The sequence below is a fragment of the Alosa sapidissima genome, chromosome 3, assembly GCF_018492685.1.
Source record: "Alosa sapidissima isolate fAloSap1 chromosome 3, fAloSap1.pri, whole genome shotgun sequence".
NCBI classification, from domain to species: domain Eukaryota; kingdom Metazoa; phylum Chordata; class Actinopteri; order Clupeiformes; family Clupeidae; genus Alosa; species Alosa sapidissima.
The window spans coordinates 3725258-3740532 of NC_055959.1; the positions used below are offsets into that span (position 1 = coordinate 3725258).

At 45.9% G+C, this 15275-nt stretch overlaps 1 protein-coding gene across 2 annotated transcripts in view; it reads left to right on the forward strand.

Moving 5' to 3' along the window:
- The window catches only part of col5a3a (collagen, type V, alpha 3a), a 73352-nt gene that overhangs the window by 41822 nt on the left and 16255 nt on the right, over positions 1–15275 (forward strand). For both annotated transcript variants that reach the window (XM_042086275.1, XM_042086276.1), the window contains 24 exons: positions 959–1003; positions 2856–2909; positions 3485–3529; positions 4100–4153; positions 4948–4992; positions 5197–5250; positions 5425–5532; positions 5918–5971; positions 6331–6384; positions 6495–6539; positions 6935–6988; positions 7490–7534; positions 8559–8612; positions 8722–8775; positions 9281–9334; positions 9485–9592; positions 10141–10230; positions 11082–11135; positions 11319–11426; positions 11584–11691; positions 11789–11842; positions 13324–13377; positions 13710–13817; positions 13959–14012. In XM_042086275.1, the coding sequence (XP_041942209.1) occupies positions 959–1003; positions 2856–2909; positions 3485–3529; positions 4100–4153; positions 4948–4992; positions 5197–5250; positions 5425–5532; positions 5918–5971; positions 6331–6384; positions 6495–6539; positions 6935–6988; positions 7490–7534; positions 8559–8612; positions 8722–8775; positions 9281–9334; positions 9485–9592; positions 10141–10230; positions 11082–11135; positions 11319–11426; positions 11584–11691; positions 11789–11842; positions 13324–13377; positions 13710–13817; positions 13959–14012 (1557 nt within the window). The remainder of the gene's footprint in view (positions 1–958; positions 1004–2855; positions 2910–3484; positions 3530–4099; positions 4154–4947; positions 4993–5196; positions 5251–5424; positions 5533–5917; positions 5972–6330; positions 6385–6494; positions 6540–6934; positions 6989–7489; positions 7535–8558; positions 8613–8721; positions 8776–9280; positions 9335–9484; positions 9593–10140; positions 10231–11081; positions 11136–11318; positions 11427–11583; positions 11692–11788; positions 11843–13323; positions 13378–13709; positions 13818–13958; positions 14013–15275) is intronic.

Here is a 15275-nt window from a genome sequence, read left to right on the forward strand (position 1 = left end):
CTCACTCACTCACCCACTCACTCACCCACTCACTCACTCACTCACTCACTCACTCATGCTCTCTCTCTCTCTCGTCTTGTCAAAGCATTAGACCTATCACGACAGTGCAAATGTCATAAAATACACACTCACACACTCTTATACATCTACATTTACTTGAGTTTATTTGCATGGCCTGAGGATGGGGTTGCTGGGTTGCTCACTGGGTACTGATTAGGGGATGAGGCCACAAAATGTGTTGGCAATCGTTAGCGACGTCTTTGAAGGGAGCACTTTTCGAAGGTGTAGAATGAATCTTTACATCTGTCATGCAATGACCAGATTATCTCAGATAATCGTGATTTTGAGCCTGTCTGTGGTCACTTAGTCTGTACTTGGGTAAGAATCTGTCCCTGCTTTGTATTTCAGACAGAGAGGAGGTACTCTGCCAATTTATGCTCATGAAATTACATTACAATTTGCATTTGTAATTTATATTTTGATTTTATTCCTCAAATTGTTCTGCATTTTTTGATTTGATTAACTCTGACTGCTGAAATATCAGCACTGGTTTGACATCTGTTAGAGGTTAATAGGTTAGTAAATTCCAACTGACTTCGGCGCCTGGGTTCAGGGCTGCATGCTCTTGGAATTGAAGCACTTCAAAATTTTATGAATTGTGGGGGCTTCAGACTCTAGAATCCAGAGTTTCAGGGATATTTTTGGATATTAATTAATAATGGTTATCAGCCTAATTCTGCCCTGCATGCATTTGTGGGTGTTTTCCTTCAAACTTGTAACCGAGTTTGACATTCAAGACTTCTATTGGGTGTTAGTTCTGTAGTTCTATCTTTCTCTCTCTCTCTCTCACACACACACACACACACACACACACACACACACACACACACACACACACACAATTCACACAATTCAACAAAACCCTGTGCTGACTGCTTTTGTGATGTTTTATGTGCAGGGCTTTCCAGGTCCTCAGGGTCCCATCGGCCTGCCGGGAGACAAGGTAAGAGTGCTTCTCCCTGCCTCAGCCTTCAAACAGCTGACCTCTGACCCCTGGTCTCTGACCTCCGCCAGGAGAGATGGAGAGATGTGCTGTGTGGCGTCTCAGGGCGGCCACGTACACCTGAGAGCTGTGTCCAATCGATTGGGATAACCTGCATACAGAAACACATGCGGGCTACAGACTAGGAATCAATGCCAAGAAGCCCTTAACCCTGTTATGAGGTTACAAGTTAATTTTATAAATGGAGGCCTTGTGTTTCACCATTTACAGTTTTTTTCAGTCGCTAACAAGCGTTTGTCTAACCAGTTGTTACATTTTCAAAACTCTAAACACAATTAGCACAGCATCGGTCGTTTGTGGCCATACCATTCACACATTTCATGTCGTTTTCACACAATATGCAGTCAGTGAACACATGTCCACAATGCTTACATTTTCTTAACAAACAAGCTATACCTCCCAACAAAATGATGGATTGTTTTTGCAGTATTTACGAATGTTAACACACAACATCCCACAATAGCAAAAACAATATTCCAAACCTTAGATACAGTATAAAAACCTCTGCTTCTGCTACCAAGCGGTTTTATCCCATCGCCACGGATACTGTAATATCAGATGCGATGTTTATGAAAACATGTGGCCTAACCCTGAAGATCGCAGAGATTTTATACAGTGATTTTGTGCTTGTTTTATTTTTTTTTATTTTTTTATCTGGGCTTTTTGCTGTTGTATTTTTGTTCAGAATGCTCTTGTGTGTTTCATGGATATTTTGTTCACTGTAAGCAATACTGTAAACTTTTTCTGTTCTATCATACTGTAAACAATATTTCTACTGAACCTCCTGTAGGAAACAGTAAAGGGAAAAATTATTTGCTTTTTACTGGAATGCTTTGAACATTACATGTGGACATACAGTTCCCAACCAATAAATTTAGTGTAAAAACGGCGGATTGCATGTTTTGCATGCAAATACCTGTAAAACTGAAACATAAAAGTCTATGCAGTTTTTGTAATGTCAACAATAGCCAGTATTTTGAAACCTGGTGTACTTTGATTGACTGCATGTACCTTGTGAAGTGAAAACAAGTGTTATTCTTTGACAGAATAATTTCATTTTGAGTCAGATTTCCAGTGTTTTGGTAAAGTTAGTGTGTGCAGAGAAAGATGTGTTAATATTTAACAAAATGTCTTTTTGAGAAGAAAATGATCCATTTGTCCAATTGTGTTTTGTAGGTGTGAGTCTGTGTTAAAGAGTTTAGAAAAAGTATGGGCAAGCGCTTGTTAGCGATTGAAAAAAACTGTAATGTGCTGTTGTAAAAAGGTTATTGGCCCCATTTCCGCAACACAGCCATCGAGGCTCTGACTTCAATAATCGCCCCTGTGTGGGCTGATCTGGTACACGTTTACAACTTTGATCAGTGAGAGCCGTTGGGCTATTTACATCGCTCCCATTTAGCAGACAACCTTGTCTGAAAAGCAAGCCTTGGCGTGCACAAAGGCATACATCTATTTGTTCTGCTCTCACAGGGGATGCAGCTCATTGACCTTGGAGATGATGGCGCCGCGTTTGCTAGGGCCTGAGTTATCGGAGTACATACACTGATTCAGGATTTTGTCCCCTCTTTTTCTCTCTCCCATTTTTCTCTCTTTCTCTCTCTCCCTCTCTCTCCATCCCTCTTTATCTCTCTTCCTCTCTCTCTCTCTCCCTCCCCCTCATCCCTCTCTCTCTCTTCCTCTCTCTCTCTCCATCCCTCTTTATCTCTCTTCCTCTCTCTCTCTCCCTCCCCCTCATCCCTCTCTCTCTCTCTTCCTCTCTCTCTCTCTCTCTCTCTCTCTCTCTCTCTCTCAGGGTCCACAAGGGAAGCCGGGCATGCTGGGCCTCCCTGGGATTGATGGGCCACCGGTGAGTAGTGGTGCGACCGCGAGGCCATTACGGCCACCAGTGACCTCTCCGTCTGGCGCGCGGTGATTTACACACACACTCAATCCCGCTTCCGCCCGCGGAGCAGATCATTGATCTGCTCTTATTGCCGTCCATTTTCCTTGGGTTTTCACAGCCATAAATATCAGAGCAGAAAGGGTTCCAGTGGCTCCGCCACACTAAATCTCTGATATGTGAGTGATGGAGCCACTGGCCTCATACATCAAGGCCCTGCATCAGGAGGTGATTTCATACCAGGGCTTTGCCTGGGTCAGAGAACCTGAGAGAGTGGGCAAACGTAGGATCTTGATGTTATTTTCATAGTTTGTGTCTCATTATGTATGTATGTGTGTGTGTGTGTGTGTGTGTGTGTGTGATGAACAACAGTAAGAATTCAGTTAGTTGTTTTTTGACAGTTCAGGACCATTACTTGGTGTGCAGCCTAGCCTACACATGCTCCCAGTCTGTCATGCTTGTAAGCTTGCCAGATTTGCTTTGAAGAGGCCCTTAGGATGGCGATGTTGGAACTCACAGATCCTGTTTTTTTCTCTCTCAAGGGTCATCCAGGAAGAGAGGGACCTTCTGGAGAGAAAGGACTGTCGGTAGGTCAAACAATGTGTATGAATGTGTGTGTGTCTGTGTGTGTGTGTGTGTGTGTGTGTGTGTGTGTGTGTGTGTGTGTGTGCCTCTTGACCAGGAAGAGAGACAGATTAAATCGTGGAGGCACATGTGCAAGCCTTTCGGGCAGATGCTCATATGCTGTCTATAGTCTGATTCTCTCTCTGTCCCTCTCTATCTTGTCTCTACAAGCTGATCTTTGTTTAACTCATATTGTGCTTAATTTCTCTCTCTCTCTCTCTCTCTCTCTCTCTCTCTCTCTTTGCCACTTCCTGGCTCTGCTCACCTGTATTTCTCGACTCATCGTGTTTTAATTGTGCACTGCACTCTCACGTTAGCCCACTGCTGTCTGCCCGGCCCCATCGGGATGTAATTGCACCGCGCTCTCAATGGGGCACTCAGAGAGGCCCTTCACCCACTGAACAGCGCTCGGTCTCGGGAGCCGACCGTAATGGCTTCCTCGCCGGTGTCGAGTTGGCTTTGTTCGCCTACTGCAGATGATGAGCCAGGGGCCGCAGTGCTGATTAAGACCCTGTTTTGTTCTCCCCCCTCAGGGTTTACCTGGAGCACAGGGACCCGTGGGATATCCAGGCCAGCGTGGCGTCAAGGTCAGTTGGCTGTTTTCATGAATAAACAAAAACATTTAAAAAAAAAAAAAAAAAAAAAGTAATATAAAATAAGTAAAATAAATAGTAAAATAAATAAATAAATAAACAAGCAGCACTACTCTTTAGAGAGGATTGTTTTCATTGTCCTTCGCTAGCTTCCAAAGACACTCTCAAAGATGTGTGTTTTTGTGTGGCTGGCTGATTGACAGGCTGTCAGTGTCTAAGTGGCAGCTGCCAGGTCCAGGTAGCATCATTACTCTCACGCGAGCGTGCCTGCCAGTCGGACGGATGTGTGATTGACAAAAGAATTTGCACCTGAAAGAAGTAAAGTGTGTGTTTGTAGTGTTGCATGGCAGAGGTGTACTTGGATCTCTGCATAACAAGGGACAAGAGATTGTCCGTGTACACCTGTGTGTTTGTGTGTGTGCGTGTGAGTGCGTGTGCGTGCGTGTGCGTGTGTGTCTGAGAGAGAGAGAGAGAGAGAGAGAGAGAGAGAGAGAGAGAGAGAGAGAGAGAGAGAGAGAGAGAGAGAGAGAGAGAGAGAGAGAGAGAGAGAGAGAGAGAGAGAGAGAGAGAGAGAGAGAGAGAGTGTTTTCATCTGCATGTGTATATATTATGTAGGGGGAACACAAATAACTTTGTAACAATAACGGTAGTGTTACAAGCTTATACAATTTGACTAGATAAGTATAGCAGTGAATTACTTGTAATCTGAATGGTGTGTTCTGTCATGTTTTTGTATGTGTTTGCTTTCTGTACCTGTTTGACCCCTTATGTGTTGTTTCCCCCCCCAGGGAGCAGATGGAGTCCGAGGTTTAAAGGGCAGCAAAGGAGAAAAGGTGAGAGAGACAGAGAGAAGGAGAGAGAGATGGAGAGAGAAGGAGAGAGAAGGAGAGAGAGATGGAGAAAGCACAGCCACCAAAGCTTGCGAGATGTAATCGGCAGTGCCACAAGCAAAACGGAGCACTCTGCTGGTTACACAGAGAAAACAGGCTCTTGCATCATGTATGACTGCCTGGCCTGACTGTGGTGTCTCTTTGCAGGGTGAAGATGGCTTTCCTGGGGCGAAAGGTGACATGGGAACCAGCGGAGACAGAGTAAGAGCTTTTTTAATGACCTGAGACTGTTGCTGGCCCGCCTCGGGAATAGAGTTGGTGTTTGAAGAAGTTGCAATGTGTTTATATAAAGTTGCACAGTAAGTGAAACTGTTATTGTGTGTGTGTCTGTCTCTGTGTGTGTGTCTGTGTGTGTGTGTGTGTGTATGGCTGTAGGGTGATCATGGAGCCGCGGGGCCTCGCGGTGAGGATGGACCTGAGGGACTGAAAGGCCAGTCAGGGCCGTTGGGAGAGAGCGGACCTGCAGGCATCGCTGGAGAGAAGGTGATGCCCAAGTTTGAGAAAGTTCCCCATGCCATCACTCATCAGCGCTCAGCGTCTGTGCCCACTGAGGATCAGGCAGTGCTCTGTGCCCACTGAGGATCAGGCAGTGCTCTGACCTTGTCATTACCATATGGTTTCTTAAAGATGTATAGAACTTAGAGTGAGAGAGTTGTTTTATACAAAACTCAAAAACTCAATGGCATATGTCATAATATGCTTTCTTATAAAGCTGAATAAACTAAAGTGATGTTTTTGGATGCTTCAAGTATGTGCTTGGAAAGAGCAGAGCTTCAGTATCTTATCCAGTTAGTTATCCGTATATTGCCGTAAATGTTTCTCATCCTCCCTGCCTCTCTGTTCCTCTCCCCTCCCGTGATTGCTTCAGGGCAAACTTGGAGTTCCTGGGTTGCCAGGGTACCCAGGAAGACAAGGAGCTAAAGTAGGTTCTCTTTCAGCTTCTCTCTCTCTCTCTCTCTCTCTCTCTCTCATTGTATCTCTCTGTCTCTCTCTTCTTTGGTTGAAACCTGATTTTTTTTCTCTTTTGTACCAGCTTTAGACCTCAGATCCACCATTACACTGATAGGCTGGATGATAATGGCCAATTAAATCAGCTGTTTTATTAATGCCCCCTTCAGAGGCAACAATTCATTGGTTCATTATTAAAGCCGGCGTTTTGGCTGTGGGTTATTTATCGTTGCGTGATTCACTGGCTAATTACGGAGTAATTAAACGTTAAGGTTTGATTAATGATGAATTAGACCTGTCCATTAAGATGCTTTTGTGTTCGTGGCTCTGCAGGGATCAGTGGGCTTCCCTGGAATGGTGGGGGCTGTCGGCGAGAAGGGGAGACGGGTAAGAGGAATGAGCTCCCAGCTTTTCGGGTCTTTCAGGCACCTCCTGCTGGGCCTACTGGTGTGCTGGAGTGATGAGGTGAACTTACGTGAGGGTTTTTTTCCCCCCAGGGACCGGCTGGACAATCTGGAGCTGAGGGAGAGCGAGGGCCTGACGTGAGTGCGCTCTGCTGCCGAGTCCTTTTGCACTGAAACTCTGTCTCTCTTTCTCTCTCTCTTCTTCTCTCTCTCTCACTCCCTCTCTCTCTCCCTCTCTCTCACTCCCTCTCTCTCTCTTTCTCTCTCTCTCCTTCTCTCTCTTTTTTCCAAACTGGCTTGTCCGCACCTTCTTGGCGTGCAGAAAACAGTACTTAAAAGCCCAAGTCAAAATGTCAATCAATGCCAATGTCAAGAGGCATAAGATTACGGTGTTACTATAAAAACTCATTGTGTGTTATTCCCAGTGTGTTATTTTTGTTGTTGCTACCGAGCAACAGCAGCGGTAAAGTTGTAAGTGATTGTAAGAGTGTTTATAAACCATTCTGAAAATGCCAGTCTGTTATTCGCCATAGGGCTCCCGTGGAGGAAGAGGAGCACGAGGACCAACAGGGAAGCCTGGAGATAAGGTGAGAGACAAAATGCAATTTTATTTGAATTAGTGACGTTAAAAATACATGCGTAAAGAACAGCATTCAAAACAGCATTAGGACAATGTGTGGTAAAGACCATTCTGCTGTGGTGAATTCCATCACATATACAGTAATAAGGTAGCAGCGGATGCCACACAATAGCTCTCAGTTACATTCACTCATTTGGCAGAAGCTTTAATTATGCAAAGTGAATCACAAGGTGAGGTAAATGCCAGCATTGAAAACAAATCAGTTTGACAGGCATGTTACCGTTACAGTTCCCATGACTTCATATGTAAATTGAAGAGAAGACAGGATTGCTTTATTTCTTCATAAATTCAACTGTATAAGAAGTTGTACCTTTGTACTTTATTTGAAATTGAAGTAGATTTGTGTGTCTTTTTTATTTCATAAATGAGTAGAGATTGAAGTAGAAGTTGTGTCACTTTATTTTTGTTCCATAATGAGCTGAAATTGATGTAGAAATGGTGTCTATAGGGAGCATCTGGGCATGACGGGACAGCAGGAGCAGCAGGTGACAGGGTGAGTTTCACTGACCCTCCCCCCTCACGTGACATACCCCCCACACACCCATGTAACCGGTCAGGAGCGGGGCCCACATCGGATCATACCCCACACACACACAGGCACATACACACACGGGCACACACACACACACACACACACACACACACACACACACACACACACACACACACACACACACACACACACACACACACACACACACACACACACACACACACACGTAACCGGTCAGAAGCAGGGCCCATATCGGATCATACCCCACACACACACACACACACACACACACACAAACGCGCGCGCACACACACACACACACACACACACACACACACACACACACACACACACACACACACACACAAACTGGTCAGGAGCAGGGCCCATAACGGATCATACCCCCCACACACTATAGTTATAAAATTAAGCAAGAGTGCATCTTTCACAAGTAGCCAAATTTATTTTTTTACATTTCCTTCCATGTCTGGATACAATGCTAGACCACCCGACATTAAGGCTACCTGAGTAAATAGGCTAGATTTAACAGACCTGATCTACAAAAACAACGTTTTGTTGCTGTCAGGAGCAGGCCACATATCGGATTATACCCCCCCACACACACACATAACCTGTCAGGAGTAGGGCCCATATCGGAGCACGGCCGGATCTGCTCAGGGTTGGGCTTCTGTCTGGGTGGTCAGGTGCCTGTGTATAGTGTGCGTGTGTGTGCACGTGTGTGTGCATGCATGCGTGCGTGCGTCAGTTTATATAGTGTGTGTGTGTGTCTGTGTGTGTGTTTGTCTCTGTGTGTCTGATGTGTAGCTGAAACACATTGCCTTTTTTTACAGTAACTTAAAAAAGGGACTGCGTTTTGACCACAGGTGTTTTTGACCACAGGTGTTTTTGACCACAGGTGTTTTTGACCACAGGTATTTTTGACTACAGGTGTTTTTGACCACAGGTATTTTCTACATTTTCTACCCTTTCCACTCATAGTTGCCTTCTCTTGCTTACTCCACAGGGCCCCGAAGGGCCACAGGGTCAGAATGGCATGCCAGGGCTCAGGGGACCTAATGTATGTGAGACCTGCATGAACACATAAACATATTGCATTCACAGTACATTGCATCAGTGATATTTGGGTATTTGAGTACGGTTTAACTGATGCCATTTTCATATTTCAGGGCCCTCCTGGAAAAGATGGCCTCCCTGGACATCCTGGCCAGCGGGGAGAACCAGTGAGTTTGTTTAAAGGTGCTCTAAGCGATGCTGGGTAACGTCACTTCTGTTGACATTCAAACAGAAAGCTAGCTCGGTACTTCCTCCCCATCCCTCCCGTGCAATTCAAACTCTCCTAAACGCGCATCTCGCCGGTGATTTGCTGGAGCAGTTTGTTATGTTTTTATGGGCAAGGTTTTGTGGCTGTTTTTGGAGCCTGGGTTTTCCACAGAGATCACATTTTTTTTACAGTGTCACAGGCAGCTAGCGGATGGTGAGGCGATTTGCTGTAAGTGACAAAAAATGTGTTAGCCTAAAAAAGTATGACATCGCTTAGAGCACCTTAAGCTTTTTATTTGATGTCCATTCCACAGCACTTACGCTCAGACACACAACCTGATTCTTTTTGAACTGCTGGATGAAAGCTATAGAACACTGAAGGTTGTTCTGACAACACAGAGCTAGTGTGTTCTCAGAGCAATGTTAAACATGACTGCAGTGAATTAATTCTGTATCTGCGTTTAGGGATTCCAAGGGAAGACAGGACCTGCCGGCCCGGTTGGTGTGGTTGGTCCACAGGTGGGTGTTGCATCAGTCTGGCGCACTGACACAAAGATCCCATCTCAGATCAGTAATGAGGGGGGTTTACATCATGCAGTTTATACAACTTATGCAAGGCATGTTCTACCATGAAGTGGTATAAACGAGAATATTTTCTTCACTGTCAAGGGCAAATCTGGAGAGACGGGCGTCTCCGGTGAACGAGGACATCCAGGGGCCCCGGGACCTCCTGGAGAGCAAGGCTTGCCTGGATCCGCTGGGAAAGAAGGAGCTAAGGTTGACATGATGCAGCTTTCAGCATTATCTTCTATCTTCACCCAAACCATCATTTTATTAACTAGCCCACTACTGTAGGGTTCTCTGCTGTGCTTAGATACTAAGTCTTAAGTCCTTAATTAATCAATATGTGTGGTACAATTTTTCATAAGTAAGTGTTTAGAGATGTACTTGAGGATAGTTTTAGAAATATACCTATAATTATATGTTGAACCCAATTACAACTGCTCACAGATAATATTATCTACTGCTTACAGGAGAGCAGAAGTAATGAATCATGTAAATGTGGCACCATATATCCATCAACCTTAACCATGTTAGGCTTTACAGATTTACATTTGCTCTGTGTGAAAAGGCACTCACCTATTAGTGCTTCATCATTCTCCACCTGCTGCTCCTCATTCAGTATGCGTATAGAACAATGTTATAGCCGCAACGGGTGATGGATGGCCCATAGGAGTGGTATGTGTGTATAGCAGGAGTCTAATGTCTCTCTCTCTCCTTCTCTCTCTGTCTCTCTCTCTCTCTTTCTCTCTCTTGGTGTGCAGGGAGATGCAGGACCCGCGGGGACTCCTGGGAAGAATGGCCCTGCCGGCAAACGAGGTTTTCGAGGGAGCCGGGGCAATCCGGGGGCTACGGTAACTCACCTTGACTCGCACGACCCTGTCGAGACCCTGAACTCTTTTTTTTCTTCTGCCGGAGAATCAAATATTTAAGACAACGGCTGTTGAATTTCTCTCTCTCCCTGCGTTAGTGCCGCAGAGGGACCAGCTGCCAGATTTAAACAATGTGCTGCACAACCCACTTTGGATACGTGGACCTGATGAAAGCAGATAACAGTTTTTCCTGCGATATGAAATACAGCGGATGTCACTCTTTATCAGCGTACATCAGAGAGTTTATGGTTTACCACACTGCTGCAGTAGATCATCGCTGGCAGTAGTTATATTTCACTTTTGAAGGACTTAATTTGTTTCGTTCCTTATCTGTCCACTCAGTCTGTCCACCTGTCCCGGCTGTGAGTAGGTCTGCCTAGGTTTGTTGTGTTCTGCGTAATGTATTCTGATTGCTTCACCAGACGCTCAGATGGAGACCGATCCAATTATTTTCATTTCCTGCCGCCAGTCGGAACCGTTTTTTTTTTTTTTTTGATGATGCCTTCAATCAGTGTGTGCCACAAACCACACCTCTTTAGAATGTCAATGTGTCAGTCTGTGTGTACTACGTTGAGCTTTTTCTACAGGTTTTCACGGTCGGCTCAAAACAAGCGCAAGTGTAATGTAAACTGTTCCTGCTGTTGCGCCCATTATAGGCTTGTAATTAAGTCCTTTCTCCGATTACTCTTCCTGCTTTCAGCAGAACACTCACAGTTTGAGACGGTGTGTAATTATCATACGGAATGGATGTCTTTCAAAGAAAAAGACACATTTCCCCTTTTTTTGCGTGCAGCCTCACTTGAAATGTTCCATTTGTTCCTTTTCCTCCAAAGGGCCCTGCTGGACTGAAAGGAGCCGAGGGACCTCCTGGTGTCGGGGGAGCCATTGTGAGTGAGATTTCTGTCTTTACTTTACCTGCATCTTCATTCATCTCTCTCTTTGTATCCCAGAGAGTCAGAGAGAGAGAGAGAGAGACGTGGCGTATTTGCATCGAAAGGCTTGAAGCATCTGAGGTCCACCTGAGGGTGTGCTGATCGCTGTGTTCGTGTGCTGTGCTCCTCTGCCCACAGGGAGCCACAGGTGAGAGGGGTCCTGCCGGAGCAGCAGGGCCAATCGGCATGCCTGGACAAGTGGGAGCAGTCGGCCCAGCCGGACCAATGGGAGAGAAGGGAGAGCCTGTAAGCGAAGCATGTGTTCCATGTGAACTCCAAACTGGGGGTTTCTGTATCACTGTAACAATGCACATTCTGCATCAGAATCAGTGAACACTGTAGATATTCACAGCATCACACAAGCAGTTTGTCAGCTGAGGATGAATGGAACTGTCTTTTCCAGGGCGAGAAAGGTGCAATTGGTCCTGTGGGGAAAGACGGCGAGGAGGGGCCTCTTGGACTGCCCGGCGCCGCAGGGCCTGCTGGTCCTCCCGGCGAAGACGGTGATAAGGTACGCGCTGACTCAAAGTGGTAGCTCCAGCTGCAGTATGCGTTTGTATGATGTATGCTTTTTACACCCTCAGCCTGAACTCTCTGTCTCCACACAGGGCGAGATTGGAGGACCAGGCCAGAAGGGCAGCAAGGGAGACAAGGGAGAGGGGGTAAGTGTGTGTGTGTCTGTGTGTGTGTGCGTGTGCGTGTGCTTGTGTATGTGCGTGTGTCTGTGTGTACAGTATGTGCGTGTGTGTGTGTGTGTGTGTGCATGTGCTTGTGTATGTGCGTGTGTCTGTGTGTACAGTATGTGCGTGTGTGTGTGCGAGTGCGTGTGCGTGTGCGTGTGTGTGTGTGTCTGTGTGTGTGTCTGTGTGTGTCTGTGTGTGTGTGTGCGCAGGGGCGGACCTGGACACTTTGAGGTTCTTAATTTGCACAGGGCCTTTTTTAACGATTTCAACTCGCTCTGCATCTCTTACGGTGTCTGGCCATAATGCAGGGTCATCACTGATAACTGTATCGTGTTAGGGCTACTCACGTACTGGTTTCGTTTGCACCCAAAGCTTCTGCTACTGAAATGGTGTCCGTAGCCGCACCAACAGCACCAGTGCGGACTTCGGCAGTAACAGTGATCTTGTCCCTCACGACTGTTTCACTTAGCAGCTAGATCAACATTATAAATCATCATCATCATCAGTAGAAGAATATGTAGGCCTAGTGCAAGAGCTATCCAAATTACTTTCTTCCGTGGAAGAATTCTTCGACTGGAAGAAGTTGGTTAATTTAGGCAATTTCTTTCTAAATTCTTCCTCCTCCCTTTTTCTTTTTCTTTTATCACTTCCACTCTGGAAACGTTTCATGGCTGCTGTCAATCGCTCAACTCCACACCTCACCAAGACCTCGTTCAGATAGCTAGTTGCTGCTATGGTGACAGGAAGCGGACCTGCAGTCATTTGATTTTATGATGAGTTTATGAGCAATCATGAGGCAAAATATTTTTTCAATCTTTATTATGGATTAGAATATATTGTTTGGATGCGGTGATCATTTATTTAAAAAAAAAAAAAAAAAAAAAAAAACGAAATACGATACGGGGATGACGAGGCCCCCTGGTGGCCGAGGCCCCAGGCAATTGCCTGACCATGCCTAATGGCAGGTCCACCCCTGTGTGTGCGTGTGCTTGTGTATGTGCGTGTGTCTGTGTGTATGTGCATGTGCGTGTGTGTGTGCGTGTATGTGCATGTGGGCGTGTGTGTGTGTGTGTGTGTGTGTGTGTGTGTGTATGTGCGTGTGTGAGTGTGTGTGTGTGTGTGTGTGAACCTGAATGGTGTGATGTATGAGTAATGAGTACATTGCGCAGGCTGCGGCGTTGATGGAATAGAATGATCGTATTATGAATGCGCTGCCTGGCGTGGGGGCTTTTAGCTGACCCTGGATCAGTGTCAGCCTGCTGATATTATCTGTCTGTACCTGGGCCTCTCATCTCGCATTGATATTTCACTCATCCATCTCTAACTGTTCGGATTTATTACCAGTGAATACAGCTAGAATCTTTTCTTTCTTTTTGTTCTTTCTTTCTGTCTTTCTTTCTTTCTTTCTTTCTTTCTTTCTTTTTATCTTTGCATAACATTTGGGTAATTTTGTCAAACAGGGACCACCAGGACCAACAGGAGTTCAAGGACCTGTTGGACCACCAGGATTACCAGTAGGTGTTATTTTCTCTTATGAAAGCATGTGTGTTAGTGCATGTTTGTGCCTGTGTGTATTTACAGTAATGTGTAGCTCAGTGTGTCTGTTAGTGCATGTGTGTCTGTTGATGTTTCTCTATTTTCTTACTATTCAGCAGGCACAACAATTTTTTTCTCAGCATGAAAGTGTGTATGTATGTATGTATATAAGTATGTATGGATGTATGTATGTAAGTAAATATGTCTTTTTTAGTGAATTAATGTATGTATGTCCTTTCTTGTGTCTCATTATATTCCTCTCTATTAATACGCAGGGTGACTAATGAATAGCAAATCTGTGTTTGTGCAGGGTGTTGATGGAGAGCCAGGGCCCCGGGGCCAGCAGGGCATGTACGGCCAGAAGGGGGACGAGGGGCTCAGAGGGTTCAAGGGCGCCACCGGCCCCAACGGACTCCAGGTGAGCGGGCGGGCGGTGTCCGCCCCAGGCCTTCCGTCTCCTGTCTCCTGACTAATGCTGCTCTGTCTCAGACAGGGGGATGTGTGTGTGTGTGTGTGTGTGTGAGACTCATGTGGTTCTGGTTCTGTCTCGTCTCTGCAGGGTTTGCCGGGACCTCCTGGTGAGAAGGGTGAGAGCGGCCACGTGGGATCCCTGGTGAGGATTCGGCATGCTTGGCGCAGATTCGGCATGCTTGGCGCAGATTTGGCATGCTTGGCGCAGATGGCGCTCGCAAAAAAAAAAAAAGAAAACACCAATTTGTCCCGCCGTTCAAAATCACCATGCTGAAACTGCTCTGATTCCCGAGTGAATTATGCAGGGAGACGTATGAATTATGGAGTCGCTTTTGTGAACGTGATGGGCGAAATTAGGGAAAATGCCCCCCCCAATAAAGATCAAAGCTTTTAGCAGTGTGTGTGAGAGACTCACAATATGCATGAAAGCTTGATGGCAAAAAAAACAAATCAGATATCAGTGAGACACTGATGAGCATCCCTGCAAACAAAAAGAGAGCTGTGTGTGTGTGTGTGTATGTGTGTGTGTATGTGTGTGTGTGTGTATGTGTGTGTGTGTGTGTGTGTGGGGGGGGGGGGGGTGTTCTTTGAGGAGGGGTGCACGCTTCGACTGAGTACGTTGGCACAAACACTCGTCCGCGGAGCCGAACACAAGAAAGCTCTCAAAGGAGAGCTTGACAGGAAGAAGTCGACGAAGCGAGGTGCAGCGGCTTTGAGGAGGAAGACGGCGTGACAGCAGCTAATCTGATTTCGCCCAGCCCCGGCTGTCTAATGAGCGCACTCCGCGGTGACAGTCTCCTCGGGAAGCCTGTGGAGCGTGAAGGAAATGCTAAAAAACAAGATCCTCAACGGCTGGCTCACTAGCTCGCTTGCCACTCTAGCCAGATTAGGCCGAGCGTGGAACAAAAACAAAAGCGAGAGACCTCACCGAGGGAATGTCTCAAGCATGTCCGCATGCAAAGTATCGTGGGATTTTTCCTGCCACTAATGTGGAATTTGGAATTTCTTTTCCCATAATAAAGAACAGTACCAGTAAGTGCTGCATTACAGCATTGTAGTCATTCACAGTTTAATTGCAAAAGCAAGTGAGACACACAGCTTATTTGTTCCACAGAGAGGTGTGAATAGAGCTTGTTTGCTACTGTAGCTCAAGCTGACGTGACAAAGTCAAGCTGATTAATCACTGCTTGTGGATTTCAGCCAACAGGAAGTGCTTTTTCTCAGAAACTCAGCTTTGGCTTTGAATAGCATGGTGGCACTCATTAAAACATTGATAGGTAGTGAAAAACAATATGTGGAAGAAGAGAATCAGAATACGGGCTAATGGTCTGTCACCATTTTATCAAAGCCACACAAGGCGGACGACACTTACCAGGGCTTCGACTCAGACAGTCGACTCAGACAC